Consider the following 27841-nt stretch of genomic DNA (forward strand, 5'->3'; position numbering starts at 1 on the left):
AGAAAAATAAGTGGAAAAATCAATCCCTTTCCCACTACACACTACACGTCCAAGCACCTTCCTTTCCCTTTTCTTTTTATTTTTCTCTTTTCTTTTTTTTTATTAACTAAAATAAATCCAATAAAGGAAAGAGTGTGTAGAAAATCTACACATGTGCACCCTATTACCATATACTAGCACACACTAAAACACTAGGGTGCATCACTATCTACCATGCACCTTAGTGCATTCAACCATAACTCACATAATTACCTCAATTGTCACACTTATTTAAAATGTAACACTAATAGTAAAATAAACATGTTACACAATTATTCACTTATTAAATTAATTAACCAAACAAACAATTAACAAATTTAAAAAGATTATACCAAACAATTCTAACAATTAAATAAAATAACAAACAACAAATAAATAAAATAAACAACATTTAAATAAAACAATTCATCACACTTAACATTTAAATAAAATAAATCACAAAATTTAAATAATCTAAAAAAAAAAATTGGTGCACTACAAAACGTCCCTTATGCCAGTGTGGTTGGGAGTTTGATGTATGCTCAGATTTGCACTAGACTTGATATTGCTTTTGTGGTAAATGTTCTTGGACGATATTTGTCTGATCCTGGGCGTGATCATTGGGTTGAGAATATCCGAGTTGTTGGTTATTCAGATTCTGATTTTGGTGGTTCTATGGATGATTTAAAGTCAACTTCTGGATATATTTTCACTTTGGCTGGCGCAGCTATTTCTTGGAAAAGTGTAAAACAGACTTTGATTACTTCATCTACTATGTATGTTGAGTTTGTAGCTTGTTATGGGGCATATATCCTTGCAAGATGTGTGGCTAAAGAGTCTAATTATAGAAATACGAGTAGTTGATTCTATTTCCTTACCTATGCTGGTCTATTGTGATAACAGTGTTGCGGTTTTCTTTACTAAAACTAATAAGATTAGTGGTGCTTCGAAGCATATGAAGATCAAGTATCTTACTGTCAATGACCTAGTCAAGAAATGAGATGTTATAATAGAGTATTGCAAGACAAAATTGATGTTGGCGGATCCTATAACCAAAGGATTAAGTGCATCATTGTTTAATAAACATGTTGTTGATATGGGCATTTTAGAATCCTTTGATCTGTTTGGTTAGTGGGAGTTTTCTTTCTGTTTTCTTTTATCCACCAGGAATTATGATTATTTGTAATTTCTTTATTGAACTTATGAACTACAAAGTTTGTTTTTTGGTTTCTTTTGATCAATGAATAGTTATACTTTCATTTATGTTTTGTTATATTATCGAGAATGTTGAGTTGAAAGCATGTAGTTCATAATATTGTTGTTATCGTCATTTAAGTTTATTTGCTTAATGGCGTGAATATCATACTGTTTTATGCACAGTTAATGATATAATACTGACTTATTTATTAAGTAGTGCTTTGGTTATTTCACTGGCTTATTTATTAGGCATTGCTTTGGTTATTTCACTGGCTTATTTATTAGGCATCATGGTATCAGTGAAATGATGACTGATAAAGAGATTATGTTATATAACTGATCACATGTTAGACATAATCTCTTACCACACTACTAGACTTATTGACCATGTCGATTTAATACTTTGGTATTTGTGATTATGAATTATTTTTGTTGATTGGAAAGCAAAGTGATAATCATAGTTCAATATTAAGGATTAAATTGGACCGGTTATTTTAGATACTATCAAAGAACTATTGTTTTAAAAGTGGCCACAATATTTTTCTTGTTACTCAACCCATGAGTTGTTTTTTAAATAAAATTATTTTAATATATATATGTATTACAAAATTAATGTAGCCCAAGTGGGAGAATGTTAGACTTTTATTTGGGCTTACATTATTTATTTTAATGTTTTATAAAATATGGGTTGATAAATAGTTCGTTGCTGATCTAGCCCATTTAATTTTAGTGATCTCTTATTTATGGGCTTAGTATCTATAGTAGTCTAGTTGAGGCAGAAGTGTGAGCTTTCTAGTTAACTGAAATCTTTGATGAGGAGGCCCAGTCCAACTAGGTTAACACTACAACAAACAATGTCATTTGCGGCGTAACCATTAGCAGCGGACCGAGTCCGCTGCTATTGTAGAAGTTATTAGCGGCAGAATAGGGGGGTCCGCTGCTAATAATGTATTGATTATTTAAAAAATATTATAATATCTATTAGCGGTGGACTTACCATTATTAGCGGCAGATAGTTCGCCGCTAATATGCCAAAGAAAATTCCCGGGAAAGTGATAAGTTTTTTTTCAAGATTTATTAGCGGCGGATAATCACTTTTATTAGAGGCAGGTAATCTCTTTTATTAGCGGCGGACTACCCACCGCTAATACAATTATTAGCGGCGAACCATATTAATAGCGGCAGGGCCCGCCGCTAATACTTTTACAGTTTATAATTTTCACAACCCAATTTCATTCTTCTCTTCTATTCTCTCAGGCAACAACAAACCCTTCCTCTCTCGCATAACACATCACCACATCGGCTCACTTGAGCCACACCTCTCTGCCTTTCAAGTTTCAAGGTCTTCTTTCTCAGTGACGCCAGCCAAATAGTTCGTCGATCGGTTCTCTGCGCCAGCCACACCGACTCCACTTAAGCCACCCAGCCAGTCACCTGCGCAACCCACCCGCAGCTGACTCCACCTGATCTCAGCCCTTCCCATTTCTGTTTGGTATTCTATCTATTCCTTTATTTACAATTTAGAGTAATAGTTGTCATTCCTATAATGTTTTTATACTTCTCTCAGGCAACAATAACTAGTGACCCACGCCGATTGGCCACCTCCGCCACTGACCCACACCTCTCAGGCGTAAGTTTTAGTCTTTGAATTATCCATTGTTCCATTTTTTTTCTACTGTTTATGTTTATGCTTCAAGAATGATATGATTTGCTTTGTGGAGCAAAATTTTCAAGTTTTATACACACAAATGTGTTGGTTCGTTCCTTTAGAGAATCGAGCATTTAGTTAATATTGTTCAGATTTACTGATATAACCATTGGCTAAAATTTTCTAATTGTGCTCTCTGCTTTAATCATCTTCAATGGCGAATAATGGTGTATTTTATACTTATTTGCAATGTAATGCCTAACCAACACATTGCATTTTTTTATACTTAATTTTATGTTATTTTGGTTTGAATTTTTTTTCGTGTATCTTTTGGTCTTAATTTTTTTTCTTTATCAGGACAGCGACACACCCACGACCCCAACACACACACGACCTTGGCACACCCTCGACAGGTTTGGACATATTTTTTGTAATGTCCAGGATAGCCAAGACCGCTACACTATGTGTTTGTAAAGGTGTAGGACTTGCTAATCAAGTCATTTAATTAAGACGTGTCACTAATCATAAGTGTGCTAGGGTTAAAAATAAGTTTTGGCCTCAAAAGATACATTTTATAAAATTAAACAGTTTCACATATGGGATCCCAAAAATAAAATAGTGTTTAAAAGTTGGTTTACAAAATCTCAAAAGTTAAAGACAATCATCAGCCATACTAAGGCAAAGTAAGCAATTTCGGTCCTCTCATCCCTGCCTTCCCTCTCAACCATGGCGGCTGAGCAGCCGGTCATGTACATTCAGCTCACAAAGCTCTCCAAATCAGGGCTAATCGAGCTTACCCTTGTCCTTGCCTTTACCTGCACCACGCAACACCGGTGAGCTAAAGCCCAGCAAGAAAACACAATACACATCATATACAGTATTAGCAGACAAGTAACCTTTTAAGCATGTTCAATCACTCAATATTCATATCAACTCTATAGCATGTAATCATAATCCAAGATACAAATAAACACCATTAATAATCAGATTACTCAATAGTCACAATAATCATCTTTAATAGCCAAAATACACAATAATCAGGGCCGACGACTTAGGCCGCACCCTCTGTTTAACCCACTGACTCCGACCCCACTTAAACCGAGCTCAATGCATAATAAGTTGTCCTCGTCTACCAGTGGCCGAGCCGCGCCCTGTGCGCTAGTTTAACCTTGGCACGCTTAGGCCATTGGTTTACTATTTACATGGCATAATACAATTCTTTCAAACATACATATTAGGGAGCCCTTAGTCCCGTTTCAAATATACAACCGGGTGTAGTTTTCTTACCTTTAACTTCTTCATTTATTAATTACAAGTGACATTCCTTGAGCACGATCCTTTCCCGAGCCCTAACTTTAGCACCTAATCACAACCAGGGTATTGGGTTCCATTAATATCCAAATATAGGTTTTCGGGTACAAAACTAACTTCCGGGAAATCAAATCCCACCAAGCACGTGTTGGTTTTTATTGATCAAATCAGAGATTATGCGCAGCGGAATAACAATCAAATTGTTAGATTAATCCCATAAGATTTCTAGATCTACTTCTTCACATGCATATATATATTGAATCAAGGACATGAACAGAAAAATTACCTCGGGTCCTTCCTTGCTACTATCTTTTCGTATGGCTAAATCCTCGAGATCTCACACCAAGATCTTCCAAAATGTTCTCAGGCACACAAAGAACGAGTGTGGGCTTTCTATACAAATAATAGGCAATAACTATTTATCAGATGTTCTCAACACATGAGATCTGATAAAGTTTGGACCTAGGTTTTGTGAAGAACAATGACTTTAGTTTTTGTCACTGTTCTCTTTCTCTGAGAGAGATTCCTAGATATTTTTCTATCCCTGAAAATTTACGTTCTCTGAAAAACTGATATCCAATATTTAATAATATCCAATATATTAAAATATTTGTTATTTTAAACAAATTCAAAATAACTAATCAGTTATCAGATTTTTGTTTAAATAATAATATTTTAATCATATTAAAATATCTCATTATTTATTTAATATTTAAATAACTAAAATTGTGGAATCAAGAGACTGAGTACATCTCTTATGCGTGTAGAACAGTGCGTGTGCACTGTGCCACACGTGTACCACATGCCTGTGATGGCATGTGATTTTTCCCAATTTTTATTATTATTTAAATCCCAAAAATAAATTAATTCAAAATTAATTATATTTTTGTTAAATCAAATAATTAATTAATTACACATAATTAAACAATAATTATGTTTGATACATAGAAAAATATTTTACTTATCACATAAGTCCTTTTTGCCCATTTTTTGAATTTGCCTTTGACAGTAATTGTTTGAGTCATTTCAGGGACCATGGACCTATAACATTAAGCTCCAATAAATTGAAACTAAATAATTAAACTCTTTAATTATAATAGTTAATTTATTAATTCTGATATTACTCAACTATAAATTCAGAATTGCACTCTTTATGTTATAGATATACTTTTACAGAAATCTTTTTCTTAAGTCGTCCATTGATATAACCATCTTACAATAGTTCAACCCTCTAATTAATTAGTTCATAAATTAGAATGGGAGAATTACCATTTAATCTTTCTAATTTACTTCTTATTCCTTAAGTACCATTAATTCACCAGTGAATAATTAATCTATAATCTAATTATAGATTTGAGCTCAAAATCATTCAGTTCTAGAATTAACCCTTAAGGGAACTAATATACGATCAATTAGGAAAGATTAGATTCCGTATTGTTGATACATGTTCCCAGCCATCCATGATATTAAATCTCCAAAACAAAAGTCATTAGCCTCATTCTTTGAAGAGACCTTAACGAATGAATCAAAAGATTTAATAAACATAAACAAGAGTTCATGAACACTCAGGATTTAGGTTGATCTATAAATGATCATCAGTTATGATATGAATTACATGTCTTTATTATTAAATGGTTTTTGGATAAAGACTTTAATTCATATCGGTCCATGTCATATATAATCATATTATATAAAGCACCTTTACCGAGATGTCTTTCCACATCAATAATCCGAATCTAGATTATTTGTATCATTATGATACTCAGTAAACCGTACTTACAACTCCAATTAAAGAATTCCATAACTTTAATTTGTTGTTGTTGACTATTTTTATTCATTCATGTGATCTTAGTTCTCTCGTACTAATACAATATCACATCCTCAATAATGAATATGGAATTTTTCTGATATTTACAAAATTATTCAAACAATAATTTAACAATCTAAATATGACAATAATAATAAACCATTGTATTTGTTTATTCACAGAAAAAACAAATGTCTTTACATGCTTTTAGGACACACTCCTAACAATCTCCCACTTGTACTTAAAGCAAGTGAGGCATTTCTATTAATCCCATATTACGTATATGACCCTCGAATTGCTTTGCTGGAAGCGTCTTCATGAACGGGTCTGCAAGGTTGTGTTCTGATACGACTTCAGAATGGACACATCTCCTTTATGTACGATTTCTTTGAATAACTGGTATTTGCGCTCTATATGCTTTCCCCTCTTGTGGCTTCTTGGTTCTTTAGAATTTGCCACTGCTCCACTGTTGTCACAGTAAAGAACAAGTGGTTTCTCCACTTCTGGAACAACTTTCAGATCGGAGTAGAACCTTTTGAGTCACAGAGCCTCCTTAGCTGCTTCACAAGCCGCTATATACTTGGCTTCCATGATGGAGTCTGCAATGCTAGTTTTCTTAATGCTTCTCCAGACTAATGCTCCTCCTCCAACAATAAACACTGATCCAGAAGTCAATTTCTGACTATCTCTTTCTGATTGAAAATCAGAATCAGTGTAACCAGTGGGGTTCAGGTCTCCACCTGAATATACAAGCATATAATCTCTAGTATTTCTAAGATACTTGAGAATATTCTTCACTGCAGTCCAATGACTCAATCCATGATTGGATTAATAACGGCTGACTATCCCTACTGCATAACAAATGTCAGGTCTTGTACACAGCATGGTGTACATCAGACTGCCTTCTGCTGAGGCATAGGGATACTGTCTCATGTCTTCCTTTTCCTGAGGTGTTTTGAGACACTACTTCTTGGAAATGAATACTCCATAATGGGTTGGCATATCACCCTTTTTGGAGTTTTGCTTATTAAAGCGTTTTAGCACCTTATCAATATAAGTTGCTTGAGACAGTTCCTAAGTTTTGTTCTGTCTATCTCTAAGAATCTTAATGCCCATAACATACTTGGCTTCTCCCAAATCTTTTATTTGGAGTTGTTCAGCTAACCAGTTCTTTACATTTGATAATGTCTCTACACCATTCCCAATGAGTAGGATATCATCAACATAAAGAACGAGGAATACTACTATACCATATTTGATTTGTTTATTGACACAAGGATCGTCAACATTTTGTTCAACAACCAAATGTTTTTCTTGTGTCATCAAATCTAAGATTCCAAGATCTAGAAGCTTGTTTGAGTCCATGAATGGACCTAAGAAGCTCGCAAACATTTTGCTCTTGATCTTTTAATTCGAACCCTTCTGGTTGAGATATGTAAATGGTTTTGTCAAGGTAGTCATTCAGAAAAGCTGTTTTGACATCCATTTGCCAGATCTCGTAATCCATGCATGCAGCTATGGACAAGAGTATATGAATGGATTTTAGCATGGCTAATGGAGAAAAGGTTTCTTCATAGTCAATCCATTCTTACAGGAGAAAAGGTTTCTTCATAGTCAACCCCTTCTTTCTGTTTGTAACCTTTGGCTACAAGCCTTGCTTTGAAAGTCTCTACTTTCCCATCCGCTCCTCTTTTCTTCTTGAATATCCACTTGCAACCAATGGGTTTGATATTCTCAGGTGGATCTTCAAGAACCCAGACAGAATTGGAATACATCGATTCCATTTCTTGGTTCATGGCTTCTTGCCATTTTTCCTTGTTAGAATGATTCATTGCATCTTTAAATGTCAATGGATCGTCTTTGTTTGTGTCAAGCACAAGCATTTGAACTTCATGTTCATAGTGCGTGGGTCGCTTATTAACCCTCCCACTACGACGAAGTTCTCTACTATTCTGACTAGAACTTGCAGTTTCCTCTTGCCGTTTTTCATTGGTTATTGCTGGTGACTTTGCAACTTTATTTGAGATCATCTCCTCCAGTACAACCTTACTGCGAGGTTTGTGGTTATTAACATAGTCATATTCAAGAAAAGTTGCATTTGTCGATACAAATGTTTTATTTTCTCTTGGACTATAGAAAATTCCACCTCTAGTCTCTTTGGAATATCCCACAAACATACACACTTCATAGCGTGTTTCCAACTTCCCGGTCTTTCCTTTAAGCACATGTGCAGGACACCCCTAAATTTGAAGATGGTGTAAACTAGGTTTACAACCATTCCATAATTCTACGGGTGTCTTTTGGATAGACTTAGATGGAACATCATTCAATATGTATGGAACACATTGAATCGTATAGCCCCAGAATGACAATGGTAATGATGAGAAACTCATCATTTATCTAACCATTTCTAATAACGTTCTATTCCAACTTTCTGAAACATCATTTTACTGTGTTGTTTCAGGTGTAGTGAGTTGGAATTGAATGCCATGCTCACGTTGATGGTTCTTGAATTCACAGTCCAAGTACTCTCTTCCTCGATCAGATTGAAGTGCTTTTTAGTGATTTACCTAATTGCTTTTTAGCCTCTGCTTGAAATTCTTTGAACTTTCCAAAAGTCTCAAATTTTCTTTGCATAAGTATAGGTAACCATATCTTGAATAATCATCAATAAAAGTGACGAAATATTCACAACCTCCTCTTTCTTGTACATTAAGTGGATTGCAAAATCCATATGTATTAGCTGAAGTGGTCTTGTGGCTCTTGAACCTTTAGCAGAGAAAGGTCTCTTGGTCATTTTGTTTTCTAGACAGGATTTACAAACAAGGAGAGATCCAATAAATGGTTCTCTTAAAGGTCTATCCTTTACAAGCCTATTTATTCTGTCTAGACCAATATGGCCCAATCTCAAGTGCTACAGATATATTTCATTGTTGGAATCAGTTTAATAGATTTAGGATTAGCTGTTTTTAAATAATTCAAAATTATAAAAAAATTTGTCATTCATTATATGTAAACTTTGTTTATCCCAAAGCATTTGCATAACAAATAAATAGATAACTTCTTTAAATAATAACTACTTTATTAATAAAAGAAATAAATGTCATGCAAAATAGAAATAAGTTTCCAAACATTAATAATCAAAATTATTAACAATAAACTAAATTTCTAGACTGTAGTTTTCTTTGTTTAAAGAAATCTAAAATTTCTAAAACAAAATAAAGAAATTTAAATTGTTCAACTAACAATAAAATTACTAAATAAAACTACTGCTCTCCAACTTCTCCAGCTCCTTACTTGCTAGCAAAATCCTCATCAGTCTCTTCCTCCTTTTCAGGGTTCTGATTCTGTAAAAGGAAAGACAAAAGAAAAATAGATTAGTGGCATATATTTTGAATCTACTATTCAAAAAATTTGAATCTGATATTCATAATCTTTGAATCTATTATTCAAAGTTGAAAAATATACGTAAATCTTATTTACCTTTTTCGTTTGACATAAACGATGACACTCAGCATAGACTTCCTCTGTCATTGCTCACCACATCTCATGTGCTGAGTCATAGTGTATATATTTTTCCTTTGTTTTGTCAGGCATGGTTGAAAGCATGCAATAATGTGCCAACCGATCGGATTTTATCCAATCTGCATATTTTTCTTCTGCTTCATAGCTAGTAGCCAGAGGTGGTTCTGTTGGAGGTTTTTCACAGACAGTTGACATCATCCTTTTATAAGAAAAAATAGTCAACATGCCTCGAAACCAATGTTGCATATTTCCAGGTTCAAAAACCAAGGATTTGAGAAAGGCATCGGTGTGTAATTCACCAATAGACATTTTGCTGGTAATAAATAAGTACAAATAAATATTATTATATTTAGAATAATAAATATCAAAGTTTTCGGAAATTAAACGTGATGCATGAGCACAATTAAAACACATAAAATAAAGATTAATTTCCACGATAAAATTTTCTAACAATTAAAGTGCCGCCTTAGGGTCGGTCAAATTAATTTTAGAGAATTTATAAGACATTCTTATCTTTATTGTTTAAAACTTAAAATAACTCTTTATTTTCTCTTTTAAACATTAAAGTACCGCTTAGTTTGGTCAAGTTATGATTATCCACTGCACGAGCTTAATCATAACTTTGTGAGTGTAACCCATTATTTCGGAGTTCATGACTTAACTTAGGACATGCCGCCTTAGGGTCGGTCAAGCCTAAAATACATCATTAGTTCCTATCTGTGTTAGAAATACAACCTTGCTATTGATATGTCCAGACACCTTCCTTAGGGGGACGAAAACAAAGCCTTCGGGAGGCGCTATTCATATCTCACGGTGTTATATTAATAATGGAGACCATGGGTTATATTTGAGATATCAACCCTCTCCCACTCACTATTTTGAAATAAGTGTTTTTAACCTAATTAATTCCAAATTAATTACAGTTTCTTTAAACTTTATGAACATAATTAAAATTGGAAAGAAAGCGAGTTTCTATGTGCATGTCCAATTTTAAATTTCCAATCATGTTCATCTAATCTTTACTAAAAAACACTTTTTTAAAATAAAGTTGGTTTAAAGAAATTAAGTCATAAAGACTTAAAATTTGGTGTGATATTTTACCAAGTTTTCAAAATAAAACTAAGTAATTGTAGAGTCCAAGAACTTTACTTAGCTAATTATTTAGTAGTATTATAGTATGTATAGTATTATCTTTGTAACTGTGGATTTTTGGTTCAGACCGGGAATTATTTGGACACTCATAGTAGTACTTATAGATTTTCTAAGTTTAACCTATAGTTTAAGAATATTAATGTTAACCTAAGGTTTGATTATATGACTTATATTAAGGAAAATATTTATTATACTATAAGGTTTAGATAAGGACCAATAGGATTTTAAGCACATGTTATGAATGGGTGATTAAGGATTAAGTATTTTGAGGATTTAATTTAATAAGGGTAAAAGTTTGAATGTTATAAGGTCAGTCGGCAGCTTTGAATACGTTGAGGGCTTAGTCAAGGCTGTTTACTCCATTCAAACTTAGCTAAAAATGTGTAATTTCGTGTTTAATTAATCAGTGTGTGCCGATATATCGCAGCTATAGGGGGCGATATATCGCAGCACGTAGATACGGAAAACACGAGACGATGCACGACTGCCTCGGGCATACTGGCCCAGGCGATATATCGCCTACAGGGGGCGATATATCGCCTCCTTCAGTATGTTTTGAAAGTTTTTGAATTCTTTTTCCATTCAGCCATTCAACCTCTTGATAAGTCCAGCATCTTTTTGAACGAGTCTTCAGCCTCTGCTGAACGATTATTCAAATTATTTTCACCTAAAAAGCTATTATTTTTATTCAAGTAAAATCAAGATCCTTTCATTCCTAAACTCTATAAATAGGACCTAGTACCCAGCCATTATTCATCTTTTGTTCTAAGTTCAGAGGCTGCATGTGCTAAGTGAGTGTGAGAGTGTAAACACCTGGTTTGGGGAAATCATAAGCTTGATCCTCATAAGCTTATCAAACACTTTGGGAAGTAAGGTTCTATAGTATTTCGGTTTGTGGTGTAGATTGGTCTTACAAGTCTTTAAGGTAACCCAAAACTCTAGTTCATTGGTTTTATGTTATTTTCTTTCTCATAGCCTTCTGCTCAGTCTTCTAACCTCATTCTTATTTTGGTTAGGAAATCTAAGTTCTTGAGCACATAAATTTCGGTAAGTATGTTTCTCAATGGTTTAGTCTTCCCATTCCTTTTCATATCTTTTTCTTCATTAGACTCACTCTTTTTCATAATGGTTATTAGGAGTGTTCCAAAGTCCCAACGCTTTCCACATATCCCGGTAACTTTGGTAAGGAAAATGGGATAGAATCTATATGTTATATGCTTGTGTTATCTTATGTTTTATGTTATGAAATATGTTATAAAATATATTATGAATATGTATGTTTGTAGGCTTGGGCATATGACTCATATGACTAACAAGACCCCAAATAGATTATGGGCATATGACCTACTTAGCTAGTAGGACCCCACTAATCTCATGGGCATATGACTTGTTTAGTCTATGGGACCCCAAGTAATAATGGCCATTATAGTATGTGTATGTAATAAGTGTTATGATATGTCTTTATGTTTATTATGAAATTTATGTATGTGAAGTATGTGTTAGATTTTTCCTTGCTGGGCATTAGGCTCATTCCTTTTTGTTTAAATGTGCAGGAAAATAGCTATTAGTGGTGGTAAGGTTCGTGGATGCTTGGAGATTGTGTATCGAAGATGAATGGAGTCGAGAGTTCGATTTCGAGGATGTAGTCATTTGTTTATGGTTTTTATATGTATTTTCCGCACTTACTATGTAATCCCTTTATTTTATAAATCATGTTATGTTTTGTTTTTCAAACAATGGGATCCCATATCCTTCTTGGTATTTATGTAAGTAACTCTTATTTCTATAAGTTTTCTAATAAAATTATGGTATTTTCGCAAATGTAAGTTTTAGTAAGAATTTGTATGTATAGTTTCGTTAATGGTCCAAGAGTCTAGAATAGTTGGGTCCTTACATTAATTTACATACAATTGATTTCACAAAACAATTCATATAAACATATAGGACAATCCTAATAATCATGTTTCTACTAATGAGATGCATGATTATGACTGTGTGGGTTTTCATGTATGGCATACAATGCATGAACATGTTATCAATCACATTAACTACATGAAAATAATTATTTAAATAAATAAACAATAAATGTTGAACCGGGTGCATTTGGGTATTTCTAACTTTACAACCACTTTATAAAATTAAAATAAATAAAATAAAACTGCCTCGATCTCCATCGGGCTTCTTTACTTTACTGTCGGTAGGATATGTGGCATTGTTGGTCTAGAATAATAATAAGAAAACAATTTTCAAATTATTTTTGATTAATTAAAACAAACTTTATATAATCATCATTTTTATTTTTCTTTTAATTAATATTTTTTTTAATTAAACTGAAATGAATTTAAATTAAAATCTGTTATTTTGAAGAAAAAAAAAATTTAAATAAGATATTCAAAAAAGTTTGTTAAGACAACAAAAATATCTCATTATTTAAATATCAAATTTCAAAAATAGGATATTTAAACATTTTAAAATTTTAAAAAAAATAACAGATTAATTTCAGAAAAAAAAAAAAATCTGGACTAGTCAGGCGGGGACACGTGGTGTCAAACGAGGCCGCCGGGGTGGATTGTACGGAACCGTATGGACCCGTCCGTACGACGTTCGGCAACGGCTCGGAGGTTGGCGTCGGAGGTGCAGTGGCTGAGTTCTGAATCCCGGGCTCCATACTGACTTTTGTGTGATCGGAATTACAATTTTATGGTGTTGAAAACCAAATAAAATTACATAAATCCTATGCCCTTTAATGGCTTACACAATGATCTAATCATAAACAAATCTTAACCCAAAAACACCATACAATTAACAATTCAACATTCTCACGCATTCAATCACATTAAGCCATCCATTCATTCATCAAAATAAATAAATGCATAAAATTAAACCCACACAGATTCAATACATATATATGTGAAGATGGCTCTAGTACCATTTGTTGGTTTTTATTGATCAAATCAGAGATTATGCGCAGCGGAACAACAATCAAATTGTTAGATTAATCCCATAAGATTTCTATATCTACTTCTTCACATGCATATATATATTGAATCAAGGACATGAACAGAAAAATTACCTCAGGTCCTTCCTTGCTGCTATCTTTTCGTATGGCTAAATCCTCGAGATCTCACACCAAGATCTTCCAAAATGTTCTCAGGCACACAAAGAACGAGTGTGGGCTCGCTATACAAATAATAGGCAATAATTATTTATTAGATGTTCTCAACACATGAGATCTGATAAAGTTTGGACCTAGGTTTTATGAAGAACAATGACTATAGTTTTTGTCACTGTTCTCTTTCTCTGAGAGAGATTCCTAGATATTTTTCTATCCCTGAAAAGTTATATTCTGTGAAAAACTGATATCCAATATTTAATAATATCCAATATATTAAAATATTTTTTATTTTAAACAAATTCAAAATAATTGATCAGTTATCAGATTTTTGTTTAAATAATAATATTTTAATCATATTAAAATATCTCATTATTTATTTAATATTTAAATAACTAAAATTGTGGAATCAAGAGACTGAGTACATCTCTTATGTGTGTCGCACAGTGCGTGTGCACTGTGCCACACGTGTACCACATGCCTGTGATGGCATGTGATTTTTCCCAATTTTTATTATTATTTAAATACCAAAAATCCCAAAAATAAATTAATTCAAAATTAATTATATTTTTGTTAAATCAAATAATTAATTAATTAAACAATAATTATGTTTGATACATAGAAAAATATTTTACTTATCACATAAGTCCTTTTTGCCCATTTTTTGAATTTGCCTTTGACAGTGATTGTTTGAGCCATTTCGGGGACCATGGACCTATAACATTAAGCTCCAATAAATTGAAACTAAATAATTAAACTATTTAATTATAATAGTTAATTTATTAATTCTGATATTACTCCACTATAAATTTAGAATTGCACTCTTTATGTTATAGATATACTTTTACAGAAATCTTTTTCTTAAGTCGTCCATTGATATAACCATCTTACAATAGTTCAACCCTCTAATTAATTAGTTCATAAATTAGAATGGGAGAATTACCATTTAACCTTTCTAATTTACTTCTTATTCCTTAAGTACCATTAATTCACTAGTGAATAATTAATCTATAATCTAATTATAGATTTGAGCTCAAAATCATTCAGTTCTAGAATTAACCCTTAAGGGAACTAATATACGATCCGTTAGGAAAGATTAGATTTTGTATTGTTGATACATGTTCCCAGCCATCCATGATATTAAATCTCCAAAACAAAAGTCATTAGCCTCATTCTTTGAAGAGACCTTAACGAATGAATCAAAAGATTTAATAAACATAAACAGGAGTTCATGAACACTCAAGATTTAGGTTGATCTATAAATGATCAGCAGCACGGTGGTGAAATTGATCCCGAGCAGACTAGGCTCGATTCCCGTGCTTAAAAACCCTAAACGTTCAAGTATGCATCTAAGGGCTGTGGCCCTGCCCCAAAACAGAACCTAAGGCATCCTTGGAAGAAGACACGTGTCGCGGCCCTTGCTTTGGGCGCCGCGACGCTCACCCCTGGCCGAGCCCTCCAGGCTCATCTTCATCCTAGGGTCGCAGCGCTCTAGAACAGAGCCGCGGCCCTTCCTTTCGAGCCCAGAAATTCCACCATTTCCAACCCTTTAACCTTACCCAAAATCATCTCAAAGCTCCCTATTTCAATAACAATCATTCCCACACTTCTAAGATGACTTTAGCAACATAATTCATCAGAAAAACCCAGCCTAACACACATTAAAATCTCTTTTCAATTTCTGAAACTCAAGAACTTCAACACTAAAACCAGCCAGTCAAAACCCAAATTTAAGCTTCTAAATCATGAATTATAGCTTACCTCTTCAGCTGAACCCCTTCTCTAAGCAGAATCCAAGTAAATTCCCAGCTAATTCCCAAGCTTCCAGCTTAAATTCAACCTTAAACATCAAAATCGCAATTACCTCCCTACTCAGAAAAACTTAGAGTTTCTAACCTCAAAAACACAATTTAATTCTCACCTTGGCCTTGATTAAATGTTCCTTGAATAATCCTTGAGCTAAGCTTCTAAATCCCCACTGAAATCCCAGCTCAAATCCTCCAAATTTTCTCTGTTTTCTTGTGTTTTTCCTAGTTTCCTTGAGAGAGAAGAGAGAGAGAAAAAGAGTCGGTCTAACCTTCTTTTCCATTAGCTTCTGTTTAACTAAGTCTATCCTTTATCCCGTTAAGTCAATCCCGAGGCTCGGGGTGCCGGAATCGTACCCGATGGCAAAACGGTAAAATTCCCCAATATTCTCGCCTAGACTTCCTAACCTCAAATATGTCTCCATGTATTTATGTTCATAACCTGATAGTCTAAATAACTACCTGATACCTAAAATACCCATGACTTATCCAAAGTCAACTGTTAAGCCCCGTTGTGACTTTTCCCGCTATCTAGCCCTAGGATCGCCTCGAGTCGTGCTTTGCAAACCTACCCACATAATAATGTGGTTCTCACATTAACATCAATATAATCATACAAGCATTTTAGTCCTATAATAATGCATTTAAATCAATTAACTCACTCAAATCACATTTAACTCAATTATGTCCTCCCGGCACACTAATCAAAGCCCATAAGCCTTATTAGCAAATTTGAGGTCGTTACATTTTTTGTATTTAATATTTTCTTTATCTGGACATGTTTTTCTGAATAATTTATTTTGTATTTGTTTAGTGCACAATATTTGAGTTTTGAGTCCTTTAATTAGTATCATTGGTATGTAAATCTTGACATCTATCATTAAGATATATGTTTGTTCTTACTTATTTTTTAATTGCTTTCTTTCCTGCTATTTTTCTTGTCCACGGAGTGAAAATTAGTAAGACAGATGAAAATCAAAATATATAGGAATATATAAATAATTATAGGACTGTTTTGGTTAAAAACAAAATTTAAGTGATAATTTAAATTAATTTATAAAATATAATAATAGATGGTTTAGTATTAACTAAAATATAGTGTTTTTGTTAATATTGAATAAAGAGGATTTAAACTTGATCAATCAGATTATTAGCACCCATATTTTCTTTATCACCATTTTCTTAATTATCTAATATTAATTAAACTAAGTGCTAGAAAAATATACAAATTCAATTAAAATTAATTTAAATTTTAAAATATTTTTTTTAATGTTTGAAATATTTTTAGATTTTATTAATAAATTTTGAATTATTTTTTATTTTAAAAACAAATTTGTAATTATTTTTTAAATTAAAATTGAGACAAACTAATTATATCACGTCTGTGTTCCTCCATTGCCATTATTAGCAGCCACACCAAAATTTTTGAACTACTTACTAATTTTTGTCAAAAAAAAAGTATTTAGTCAAATAAGTGAAAGCTTTTATAATACTAACTAGCTTTCATCGCAACTTGATTTTTTTAATAGGGAAACTAATTTTGTTTAGATTGTGAAATTTTTTGAAACAAATTTATGATAGTTTATTTAATAAAAAAAAAGTGAGTATAGAAAAAAAAAAAAACAACAATAAGTGCATATTATCATGTTATTTTGTTATTTTTTCTCCTTTTTGCTTGAACATATGTTCATTTTATTGCTTTGGCTGCTTGTCTATAAAACATATTTCCAATTAGTGCTACCATGTCACAAGTCAATGAGTCCCATTTTTTTTTCTCTTGCATTGAACATGTTTCACAAAAATAGAACAAAAAAATTAATTAGTAGTTAATTTATTTTCTCTGTCTCGGTATGCTTGTGATTGATGGTTGTTGATTACAACCATCAATTACAGGGATATTGGCACATAAATTATAAGTTTAAAATATTATTAATAAAATAATGAATGATAAAGATTAATAAATTTTATCTAATTATTTAAAAAAATAAATTAGTCTAAAAGTCAAATAATAATTAATTTGTGAAATTATTATTATTATTACAAATTAAAAAATTATGAATAAATAATTAAATAAAAAATAATTTATTTTTTAATTAATTTTTAATAATTTAATTAATTAAATAATAAAAGTTTGATATAATATTATCTAATTAAATAATTTAATTTAATTTGTTTATTGAATAACATTATTTAATATTTAATAGTTATAATATTATTAGCGGCGGACCCTGCGGCTAATATAATGCATGTGACAAAGATATTAGCGGCGGGCTCCGCTGCTAATATCCGGCTCTAATAATATTATATCAGCGGAGGGTGTGTCAGTCCGCCGCTAATAAGCATTAATAGCGACACATAATTTGAGGCGGGTCATTAGCGGCGGATGTCACACTTATTAGCGGCGGATGACCCCGCTGCTAATGTGGTCAATTCTTGTAGTGTAATATAAGCTAAGTCCCTCCCTAACTCTATATATATGAATAATCTCATCGCTATTCTGTAGTCTGATAATCTGCTTCAAAAATAGAGGTCCTAGGGAGGAAGACTTAGTTGGTTAGTATTGCACTAACAATTCACGTTTTCTCCATGACTGAATTAGGTATGTTTTCTGTATTATTTAATTGTTTATAGTGTTTTAAATTGTATGTAAAATTATTGATAAGATGTATGAATATTTAACATATGATGCATATATATGACAATGAATCTTCATCTTCATTTTATGTGAAATACATTCCTTTGTTGAAAAGGAACAAAGAAAACACATGGACACATGGACCCAATTTTCAGGCTAAGCATAATCTAGTTATTTATGGGATATCTAAGTGTGTGTCCCATATTGTTATCCCTAAAAATGGAGATTGATGATGTGGCAATAGAGGTGACAAATGGCGGTACATGGTCCATAAAAGACACATTAAATAGTCAATAAATACATTGACTCCTCAGAGTTGTGATAAAGTGACCCGGTAGACTGGTGAAGAGTTTGGACTGCTTGAAAGATGTCATAACCAAGCCAAGTGCATCCTAGGAGATCCCAAGGGTGTGGTCCGAGGAGACCCCAAGGGGGTGGTCCTAGGAGAGCTAAGGAGAGTGCATCCTAGGAGATCCCAAGGGTGTGGTCCGAGGAGACCCCAAGGGGGTGGTCCTAGGAGAGCTAAGGAGAGTGCATCCTATGAGATCCCAAGGGTGTGGTCTGAGGAGACCCCAAGGGGGTGGTCCTAGGAGAGCTAAGGAGAGTGCATCCTAGGAGATCCCAAGGATGTGGTCCGAGGAGAGCCCAAGGATTTGGTCTTTATACATATGTCCAACAAGTGCATGGTTGCCCAAATAAAAGAGTGCCATGTTAGAGGAGAGATATGGCATGCTAGAGGAGAGTGCCATGTTAGAGGAGAGGAGTGCATGTCCTACCACCATGCACATGTCCGACCAGCACTTGCATGGGTGGTCAGTAAGAGGTGGATCAACTAGCTAGAGGAGGACTAAGTCAAGATTCCCAGAAACAACTTCAACAAGATATGCGGGAATCTCTCATTCTTCCTACAAATGGGGGGTTTGTTACATTTTGAATGTTTTTTGTAATTTAAATGTAATAAGTATAATAAAATATCCTGATTCTAGGGGATACCGTATGTATGACCCTAAGCCTATAAATAGAGGGCTTATGGGATTAGAGAGGGGCTTCTTCTTTTTAGACTTTTGGGTCTGAGTATTCTAGAGAGAGAAAATTTGGGTCTGAGTATTCTAGAGAGAGAAAGTGCTAGTATTTGAAAGGATTCTTGTATTTTTGCAATCTGTACTGAAGAAACTCAGTTGGCTCAGTCCATCTGATCTTGAGTACAGATCTATAATCACAACTCTAAGTGGATTAGGCTATTACCGACTGATCGGGGCTGAACTACTATAAAAATCTTGTGTGTTATTTACTTTTCTTGTTTGAACTGTCTGTGTTATTTAAATTCTCTTGAATGTTTGTCGTATTTGATGTTCTCACGTCGTTGGCTAAAAACACAGTCAACATATATATAGCCATCTTTCTTTTTTACATTTTTGGATTGTTAAGCTGGCAGCAACTAGATGAGCTAGCTACTACATTGTTAAATATATATTTTGTGTTATATGAACATTATTTAGAATCCCTTTCAACCGTTTTCCAAACTAAGGTTTCGAATAAATATATATATAATTGAGATATCAAATTGCTTCCATGTTTAGTTTCCATATTGATCACTTTCTATCATATGATCGAGTTAGATAATTAGAAAGAACGTTAAACAAATAATTTCTCTTGTGTATACTCTCCATTGAGGTTCCCTACTCTGGAACTGAAGTGGGCCCATATTACTCAGAAATCCATACACTACTAGCACCTTGCTAGCATGAGATGAGAAATTAGGAAAGCTATATCTGATATTACCCATGAGTAACTAATAATAATATCCTCCACTTATTATTTTTCGAGTGAAAATATTATTTTGGGATCCATTATGTACCAACGTAATGAGTTAATTTCAAGATGTTCTCAAGTATAATATGCATGGCTGAAAGTACTAACTTTTAAGTTGATGTGTTTTCCAAAAAATTTGAGAACTTATGGGACAATTGTTAAATTTAAAATTATATATTTATATAAAAAAAAACTAATGCATGTCGACATTTTTTTTATATAACATGTTTCTCACAAACGGACTGTGATAGATGTGTCAAGACAATAAGAATGTATTGGAGTGTTGAAAGCATCCCAACACACTACTACACAAAGAAAGGAGCTTTCTCGTCACTTTTTATGTTGGATTTTCGTCTCTTCTCACAATTTCCACAAGCAATTCAAGCAATGAGAAAATGGATATAAAAAGGGATGAGAGGACGGACCCCTTTCTCCTTTCTCCTTTCTCGTCTCTTTTTTCATAGAAGGGACAAGACCGAAACTGTAGAGGAGGAAAAGACTTTCTCCTCCCTTATGTGAGAATACCCCATTTCTCGTCCCTTTTATGAAAAAAGCAACCAGAGAGCCCTTTCATCACAAAAGCAACAAGAAAGAGGTTCTTTTCTCGCCACATTTTACACAGAAGAGAGCACAGTTTTGTGTTAAAAGGGACGATAAATGTTGGTTAGAAATCTTGAATTTTCGGTATATTTCTCTCCTCTTAATATTAATAATAAAAAATCATCAAAATACATATATATACCTATGTAAGAAGAAGAATCTAGATCATTGTCAGAGAAGATTATCGTGAATTTGTAGGTGACGCTAGAAAAGATGGCCAAAGAAGATGGTTACGTCGGAGAAGATGCTGACGCCAGAGAAGATGGTCGAAGAAGATGGTGGTGAATGATCTTTTTTAAAGAGAGATAGAGAAAATTGAAAAAGCTAGTTTCCTCTTTTAATGAAATTAGTAAATTTGTTTATGGAAATATATTTTATTGAATTTCTATATTTTAATATAGGGATAACTTAAAAAGTACCCACTTTTAAGATTAATTAATCAAAAATAGCAACTAAATACATTTAGTTTAATATTACTCATTTTTATAATTTAATCTCCCATAGTACTCTTGAAAAGTACACTGTGTTGTGAGTGTTTGAGCAGAAAAATGTATAACAAGAATAATAACTAAAATAATGGGTATAAAAAATATTTGCAGCGAAAGTACCTAAATTATTGTGTTTGTAACACTTAAGTACCTAAGTTATTTTTTTGGCGGTTCCGTCTATGTTTTGGTATAGTTTAGTGCATCTATTTGTTTCGTCGTTCTGCCACCATGTCATGAAATTTACTTATAACTTTGGTACTTTCGTCGCAAATATATCTTAAGTTTGGTACGTTCGCCACAGATATCCCTATAATTAGGTACTTTCGCTGCAAATATTCATTTAATTGGGTATTTTCGCCTACGTGATACATTCAAACATAACGATGATAATTGACGGTTGTACTAAATCGCACCAAAACATGCATGGAAGGTTCTTTCGCCGCTAAAAATAACTTTGGCACTTAAGTGCTACAAACATAATAAATTAGATACTTTCACCGCAAATATTCATAAAAAAAGTTTCAAAATATGACTACAAATGAGAAAGGATCACTTAAAATGGATACCCTACTTAATTTTTACTTTTTTAAACTTTTTTTTGTCAACTACCCATATTTTGTAGAGTTATTTTTTTTTTCTCCATATTTATATAAACTAGCTTTAATCTTACCATATTTTTGTAAATTTCCCTGTTTTTAGAGTTAAAACAATCTCAAGAACACTAAAAAGTGTTTAAACTTAACCCAAAAATGTCCAAAAAAAAGCCCCAAAACTCCAAAAATATCGCCAAATCCGAGCTATTGGTGTTTGTGAGAAAAATTGAAGAATTTTAAAACTAAATTGGTGAAATCGGTGCAAAAAAGTTCTAAAACCATTTTCTAAAAAAAGCTTGAAAATAGTTGCTATAGAGAAGAATGAAAAAAAAAATACAGTATTTTATGCAAAAAACTTCACAAAATATGGTCATTCTTGTCTCTTCTCGGTCAAAAAGAATGAGGGAGGAGGGGAGAGGCTGGATGAAAAATGCACTACTTTAACCCAAATTATATTATACTTAGCTATATATAGATTATCTCATAACATCTGAAAACTTTAACATTAATTGTTATTTTAAAATACATCTATACACATTTTAACATAAACTTATTTGTGGATGATATTTGGATTTCAAGGCAATGTTGTTTATACACTTGTATTCAAACTTGACACCAAATTATGTCTCTCACCTTGAAAAATCTGAGTGCACTAACGGCACTATATGAAGATTAGAGAGGAACAGATGCTAGAGAAAGAGAATGAAATGTGAATGGGATTGTTTTCTAAGTTATATATTTAATATCCATAAGGATATTTTCTGGAAAAATATTAATATATTACATTTTTTGTTCTATTTTCCAATGAAATTTATTATTCTGCCTTGCATTATTCAATTTTATATATTCTTTACTATTCCATTCTTAATCAAAATAAATTGTTTGTGCACCAGCACTGTTTAATCCGTCATTTGGAATATTTAGCATAGCTGAAGAAAAATTAAGCTTAAAGAACCATTTTCATTCCTGCTTTGCTTAAAGTGATCGATATACTAAACCATCAATTTTATTCCAATTAATTTGGTTAAAAAAAATGTTCCTTTATAAATATACATATTAAACAATGAACCTTGTTTGTAAGCAATTATCATTGTTGAACCTACTCTTACTCTTGTGCCAAAGAAACAATTTTTGGGGTAGCTATGACCCAAAAAAATGGAAATAAAAAGAAAAGAAATAATTGAATCTTCACTAAGCCCAGAGTGACATCACTGACATTCCTGCTGCGCCTAAAAGAACTGCAAAATATGCCCATGTTTGGAGCTTTACACTTGCTTGAAGTTTTGGGCCCATGAAATCAGAGGCCAAGAGTTCAACTAGGGCCATGTAATTCAAAAGCCCAGCAGAACAAGCATCTAGTAGCCCAACCACAATAAGCGCAGTTGGGCTGTTATCACTGTAAACATTAGACAAACCGATTCCCAAAGCAATACCAAACGGAGTTGTAAATGAGAAGAAGAACGCCATTATAGCTTTCATCTTCACCCCATATTCAGCCTGTTTAAATAGATACCAATCGTATTTGATCATATATAAATAAAAATAATGAAAGGGCTATAGAGTTTGGACAAAATCAATAAATGAATTACCTGTAATATGCATCCTCCTAAACCCATTCCCTCAAAGAGTTGATGAAAGCATAATGCAGCAATAAGTGGTCTGATTGTACAAGGGTTGTCTGAGGCCCCCAGTGACAACCCAATTACTACCGAATGTACTACTATCCCTAGCTCTAGCATCTGCAAATGCAATATATTATTGATTATTTACTTGTAATTTTAGAATATAGTCCAGCTAATTAAGCTAAACAAAACACAATATACACATGGTGTAATTGTATTTGTTAAGTTTTTATTTTTCTGTTTGAATATATTTAGAGAAAGAAACTTAATTGCTCATATTGAAAGGGTTATTCTCTCGCTAGCTGAATGTTTATAGGCTCAAGTATAGCCCAATAATAATAAATAAATAAATTAGTCAACAAAATTTTTATTGCTATTTTCTTCATCGCCAATAATATAGATGACCTCTCTTAATAATATAGATGTCCTCGCCAATAATTCGTAGACATTTTCAAGATTTTTCAACATCGATGACTCTTGACCAAGATTTTTATCACCATTTTATTCTAAGCTTAATAAAAGTACTTCAAGAACAAGAATTAATTTCTCTAAAAAATGAAAGAAAGAAAAAAGAACCAGAAAGAATTAACGCTCGCATATCATCACATTTCCAAGGAAAAAAAATACTTAAATATCCAAATTCAAATTCATAATAATCATAACAACAAAGCACACATAATATAATTTAATTCAATTAATAAATATGTTTAAAAAAAGACAAGAAAAAAGAATTTATACCTGAGCAACAACACGGTGTCGGATCAAGCTGGAAGCATTGTCGTTGTTTCTCTCCTCAATTTTCCCATGTCCATGGCCAATATGCCCTAATATTTCCTGGCCTCCTTCACGATCAGCTCCATTCAAGACATGGGGAAAGCGTTTCCTGTAATAACTCATCGTGAATGAGTCCACCATGAGAGTGGCGATCGCTGAAAGCATCGCGACGAAGGTGGAGAAAGGGAATTTCCGCCATGGCGATTTGGGCAAGCAATTGGAGTTCAAGGAATCGATGGAGTCGGGCAACACGTGCATGTACCCGGTGGCCAGGATTACTCCCGAGGCGAACGCCTTGATCACCACGAACAAATCCTTGTCCGGTTCCAGCGCTGGAACCCCTCGCGAGAACAGGGGAAGACTAACCCCGATCATACTGCTTACTAAGATCGAAGCTATGGCGATAAGCTTGAACTTCAATGCCTCCGCCTTGTTCCGGCAACTCCCCGCTGACTTCGAACATTCCGGTGAGGTTTCGCCCTCCGGTGGGGCGGAGGCGGCGGACGCTGCATATCCAAAGAAGTGAAGTAGAAGAATAAGGAGAATGAGAAGCAGTGGAGTTTTATGGAGATTGGACAGCAACGCCATGGGAGAGAATCAGGGAGTACTGAGAATAGAGCGGACGAGTGAGTTTGAGTTGAAACCATATATAGGATACGTTAGTTTACGTAAATGTCTATAATGCCCTTTGAGGTTGAAGCTAGAAGTTAGGAAGAGTGTGGGTATTTTAGAATTTCTGGGAAATTGTGGGGCGCGTGTGGTTAAAGGTGGCCTACATGGTGTTTGACTTAAGCTTGTTTTATTTTGCAACAGTCAAATGCATCCTACGTAGCAGATTCTGATGACGTGGCTGTTTATTTTTGGCGAAAAATCTGAAGAGCACGACAGAAATTGTCCGAGGCATGTGGCCTGTGGGCGCATGTATAAGTTTTTTTCTTTTTTAAAATTGCCAACTTATTTACTCCCTTACTCGGTGTGATCAATCTATATAAGCTATTAGATTGAATTTTAAAATCAAAAAATTAAATCCTATAGATGATAATTATCCGAAATAAAAAGTTTTTTTTTTACAAAATGGTAACTACTTGAGTTATTTGGAGTGATATACTCTTTTTTTTTTTTTAAATAATTTATTGGAAAACTTTTATATAGGAGTCCACCTAAAATCATTTGATAAGCAAGATAATTTTTTAGTATATATTATTTTATCTTGCTACTTTTGGTCACATCTTTCTTTCTATAGCTACATATTATATTATATTTATTTATAAACTAGTTATGGAATCCAATTATTATTACATAAATATAAATAACAAATTAAATTAGATCACACTTTATGAAGAATTAGAAGAAAATATATACAAATTCACACTATTTTACAAGAAAACGAAGAAAAAAATAATTATCATCTATTACAAGGAATCACACACATATATATAAACTAGTGATAAGGCACATGTATTACATGTGCTGCAATATTTTTTATTTTTTTCTTTTCTTAATACTAATAAAATTTAACATAAATTAAAGTGGTGTTCTTAACTAACACAATCTTTGTTTTCCTCCAATAAGAAACATAAGAATGTCAAAATATATATATATATATTTAAATTATAATCATTATATATAGCACAATAATTTTTTTATTAATCAGTAAAGCTTAATAAAATATCTTACTATATGTAACAATACTAAAATTAGTTTAGAATTGAAAAAAAAATCTAATTCAACCTCTAAAACAAATTAAATTTATATTACTTCATTATAAATAGCAATAAAATACATGAAGAAAAGACAACAAAAGATATTATTATTATTATTATTGTTATTATTATTATTAAAGATAGAAATTTACGTTTCTTACGGTTTTTATAATTTAATTACAAAAATTATTTACAAAATTTTATTTACAAATATACATTATCACGTCATCAAAAAATAATAGATTCTAAAAATAATATACCTAAATTTGAAACTTTCCCAAAATTTCATTTTTTTCCTTTTTTCAGGGTTTAAAACAGTAACATTTTTGTTACTTAAAATGTTAATAAGTTACCAATTAATTATTTTTTTCATGAAATTTTTTTATTTTTATAGCATATTATTTTATATATATTTTGGTTACCTCTAATACTTATTTTTTGAAACTTTTTTATCTTAAGACACTAATTAGTCATTTTGAAGTTATATTATGGTGTCTTATTTAAGATACTTTTATGTTGTCAATTAATCATTTTTTAGAAACTAATGAGTTACAATAAAATATAACAAATTACTATATCATTTATTATTAAAAGATACTTTTATTATACTATACAGTAAACTTTTTTATATTCTATTTAAAAGTTACCAAGCAATATCCTAATGAATCTATTTTTAAAAAGTTACTTGGAATATTTTTAAATAAATTTAAGTTGTTTACAATACAATACAATATCTTTTAAATATAAAATAAGAATACAAATTTTAGTATATTAATTTTTGATCAAGTTTAAAATTTAGTTATTTTTTTGTCAACACAATATAAAAAATAAACTAAAATGTTGTTTTTTATTCTGGTAATCTTCTCTGGCGACGGCCAAATAACATATGTTTCCTACATATCAAAATGATCACATTGAGGAGTAGGTCGCGATGGTACAACTTTTGAGCCCAACCGACTAGCACTGTGGCCGAATTATTATTATTTTTTAAAATTAAAGATAAGAGAGATTGTAGGAAATTAATAAAAAAAAAAGAGTATTGTGAAGAGAGTGAGAGAGAGAGAGGGGGGCCCATACCATGAAAAAAAACAAAAATAAAATAATAAAAAAAGTTCAAAATAGTGGTATAAAAAATGGTGAAAAAATAACTAATTATTGACTTATTAACATTTTAAGTAACCAAAATGTTATTTTTTTTAAACCCAGAAAAATAGAAAAATTGGAATTTCGAGAAAATTTCAAATTCAGGTTTATTACTTTTAGAATCTGGTATTTTTTGATGGTGTGACAATGTATTTTTGTAAATAAATTTTTTTAGATAATTTTTGTAATTATTTTATATTATAGGTGTTGACGCGGTTCTTCGCCAACAGGTAATTAAGAGAAGAAGAGAAAGGGATTAGTGCTGAAAGTAGAACCGTCACAGATATGAAATCTTAGAGGATGAACTTGGTGACTCAAGACACGTTTTTAAGTGGTTCAAAGGTTAAAATCCTTCTACTCCACTAGTCAATATTATTCATCTATTTTGGGTATTTGGTTACAAAGTATATATCTCTCCAGAGACTGTTTTTTCCAACTCTTATCAACTCCCAGGGTCTCCATTTTTATAGGAGAAGGCACCTGGAAGTTGGTAAGGAGGTCATCCCGTGACCTTCTTATTTGTCATATCAACTCTGTGACATTCATGATTAATTCCTAAACCTGACACATAAGTATGGTCAAATCGATAGATAAGGAGATAATGGGCCGCACGGCCCAACCCAGCCGTGGGTGTCTGAATACGCACGTTCCTGCTGCGTGTCCGGGAAGTCAGGGAAATATCGGACACGTGATGTCAGATATAGGCACGTTTATCTTGCGTGTCTTGACTTTACAAAGGGTCAGAGATCCATGAGAAGCTCGTACCACGAGCTGCTCCCCTGACCCGACCTTCGGCCTTCAGACTCCTTCCCCCAGTCTTGGGCAACCTTGGCGAGTCCTTGAGGATACCTCGAGCTAATAGAGTACGACCTCGAAAACAAGAGCTCCGGCCTGGG

The 27841-nt window shown here is 32.7% G+C and overlaps 2 protein-coding genes across 2 annotated transcripts; one reads left to right on the forward strand and one right to left on the reverse strand.

The window, feature by feature from the left end:
- Positions 1–552: 552 nt before the first annotated feature.
- Positions 553–1018, forward strand: LOC133824388 (secreted RxLR effector protein 161-like). The gene is made up of 2 exons (XM_062257268.1): positions 553–794; positions 922–1018. The coding sequence occupies exons 1-2, from the start codon at positions 553–555 to the stop codon at positions 1016–1018; spliced, it is 339 nt and encodes a 112-aa protein (XP_062113252.1).
- Positions 1019–22693: 21675 nt separating this feature from the next.
- On the reverse strand, positions 22694–25035 carry LOC133821198 (fe(2+) transport protein 1-like). Its single transcript, XM_062253649.1, has 3 exons — positions 24064–25035; positions 23293–23442; positions 22694–23200 (listed from the first exon to the last, which is right to left on the reverse strand). Exons 1-3 carry the CDS (start codon positions 24685–24687, stop codon positions 22895–22897), a joined length of 1080 nt encoding a protein of 359 aa, XP_062109633.1. The 5' UTR covers positions 24688–25035; the 3' UTR covers positions 22694–22894.
- Between the last annotated feature and the right edge of the window lie 2806 nt (positions 25036–27841).

The sequence above is a fragment of the Humulus lupulus genome, chromosome 3, assembly GCF_963169125.1.
Source record: "Humulus lupulus chromosome 3, drHumLupu1.1, whole genome shotgun sequence".
In the NCBI taxonomy this organism is placed as follows: domain Eukaryota; kingdom Viridiplantae; phylum Streptophyta; class Magnoliopsida; order Rosales; family Cannabaceae; genus Humulus; species Humulus lupulus.

Excerpts from the sequence above, each read along its gene's own strand:
- LOC133824388 (XM_062257268.1), top strand. The coding sequence starts at position 553 with ATGTATGCTCAGATTTGCACTAGACTTGATATTGCTTTTGTGGTAAAT. Across the intron at positions 795-921 it reads TTGATTACTTCATCTACTAT|TGTTGCGGTTTTCTTTACTA; the intron begins GTATGTTGAGTT and ends TTGTGATAACAG.
- LOC133821198 (XM_062253649.1), bottom strand. The coding sequence starts at position 24,687 with ATGGCGTTGCTGTCCAATCTCCATAAAACTCCACTGCTTCTCATTCTC. Across the intron at positions 23,443-24,063 it reads GACACCGTGTTGTTGCTCAG|ATGCTAGAGCTAGGGATAGT; the intron begins GTATAAATTCTT and ends TTGCATTTGCAG. Across the intron at positions 23,201-23,292 it reads TAGGAGGATGCATATTACAG|GCTGAATATGGGGTGAAGAT; the intron begins GTAATTCATTTA and ends CTATTTAAACAG.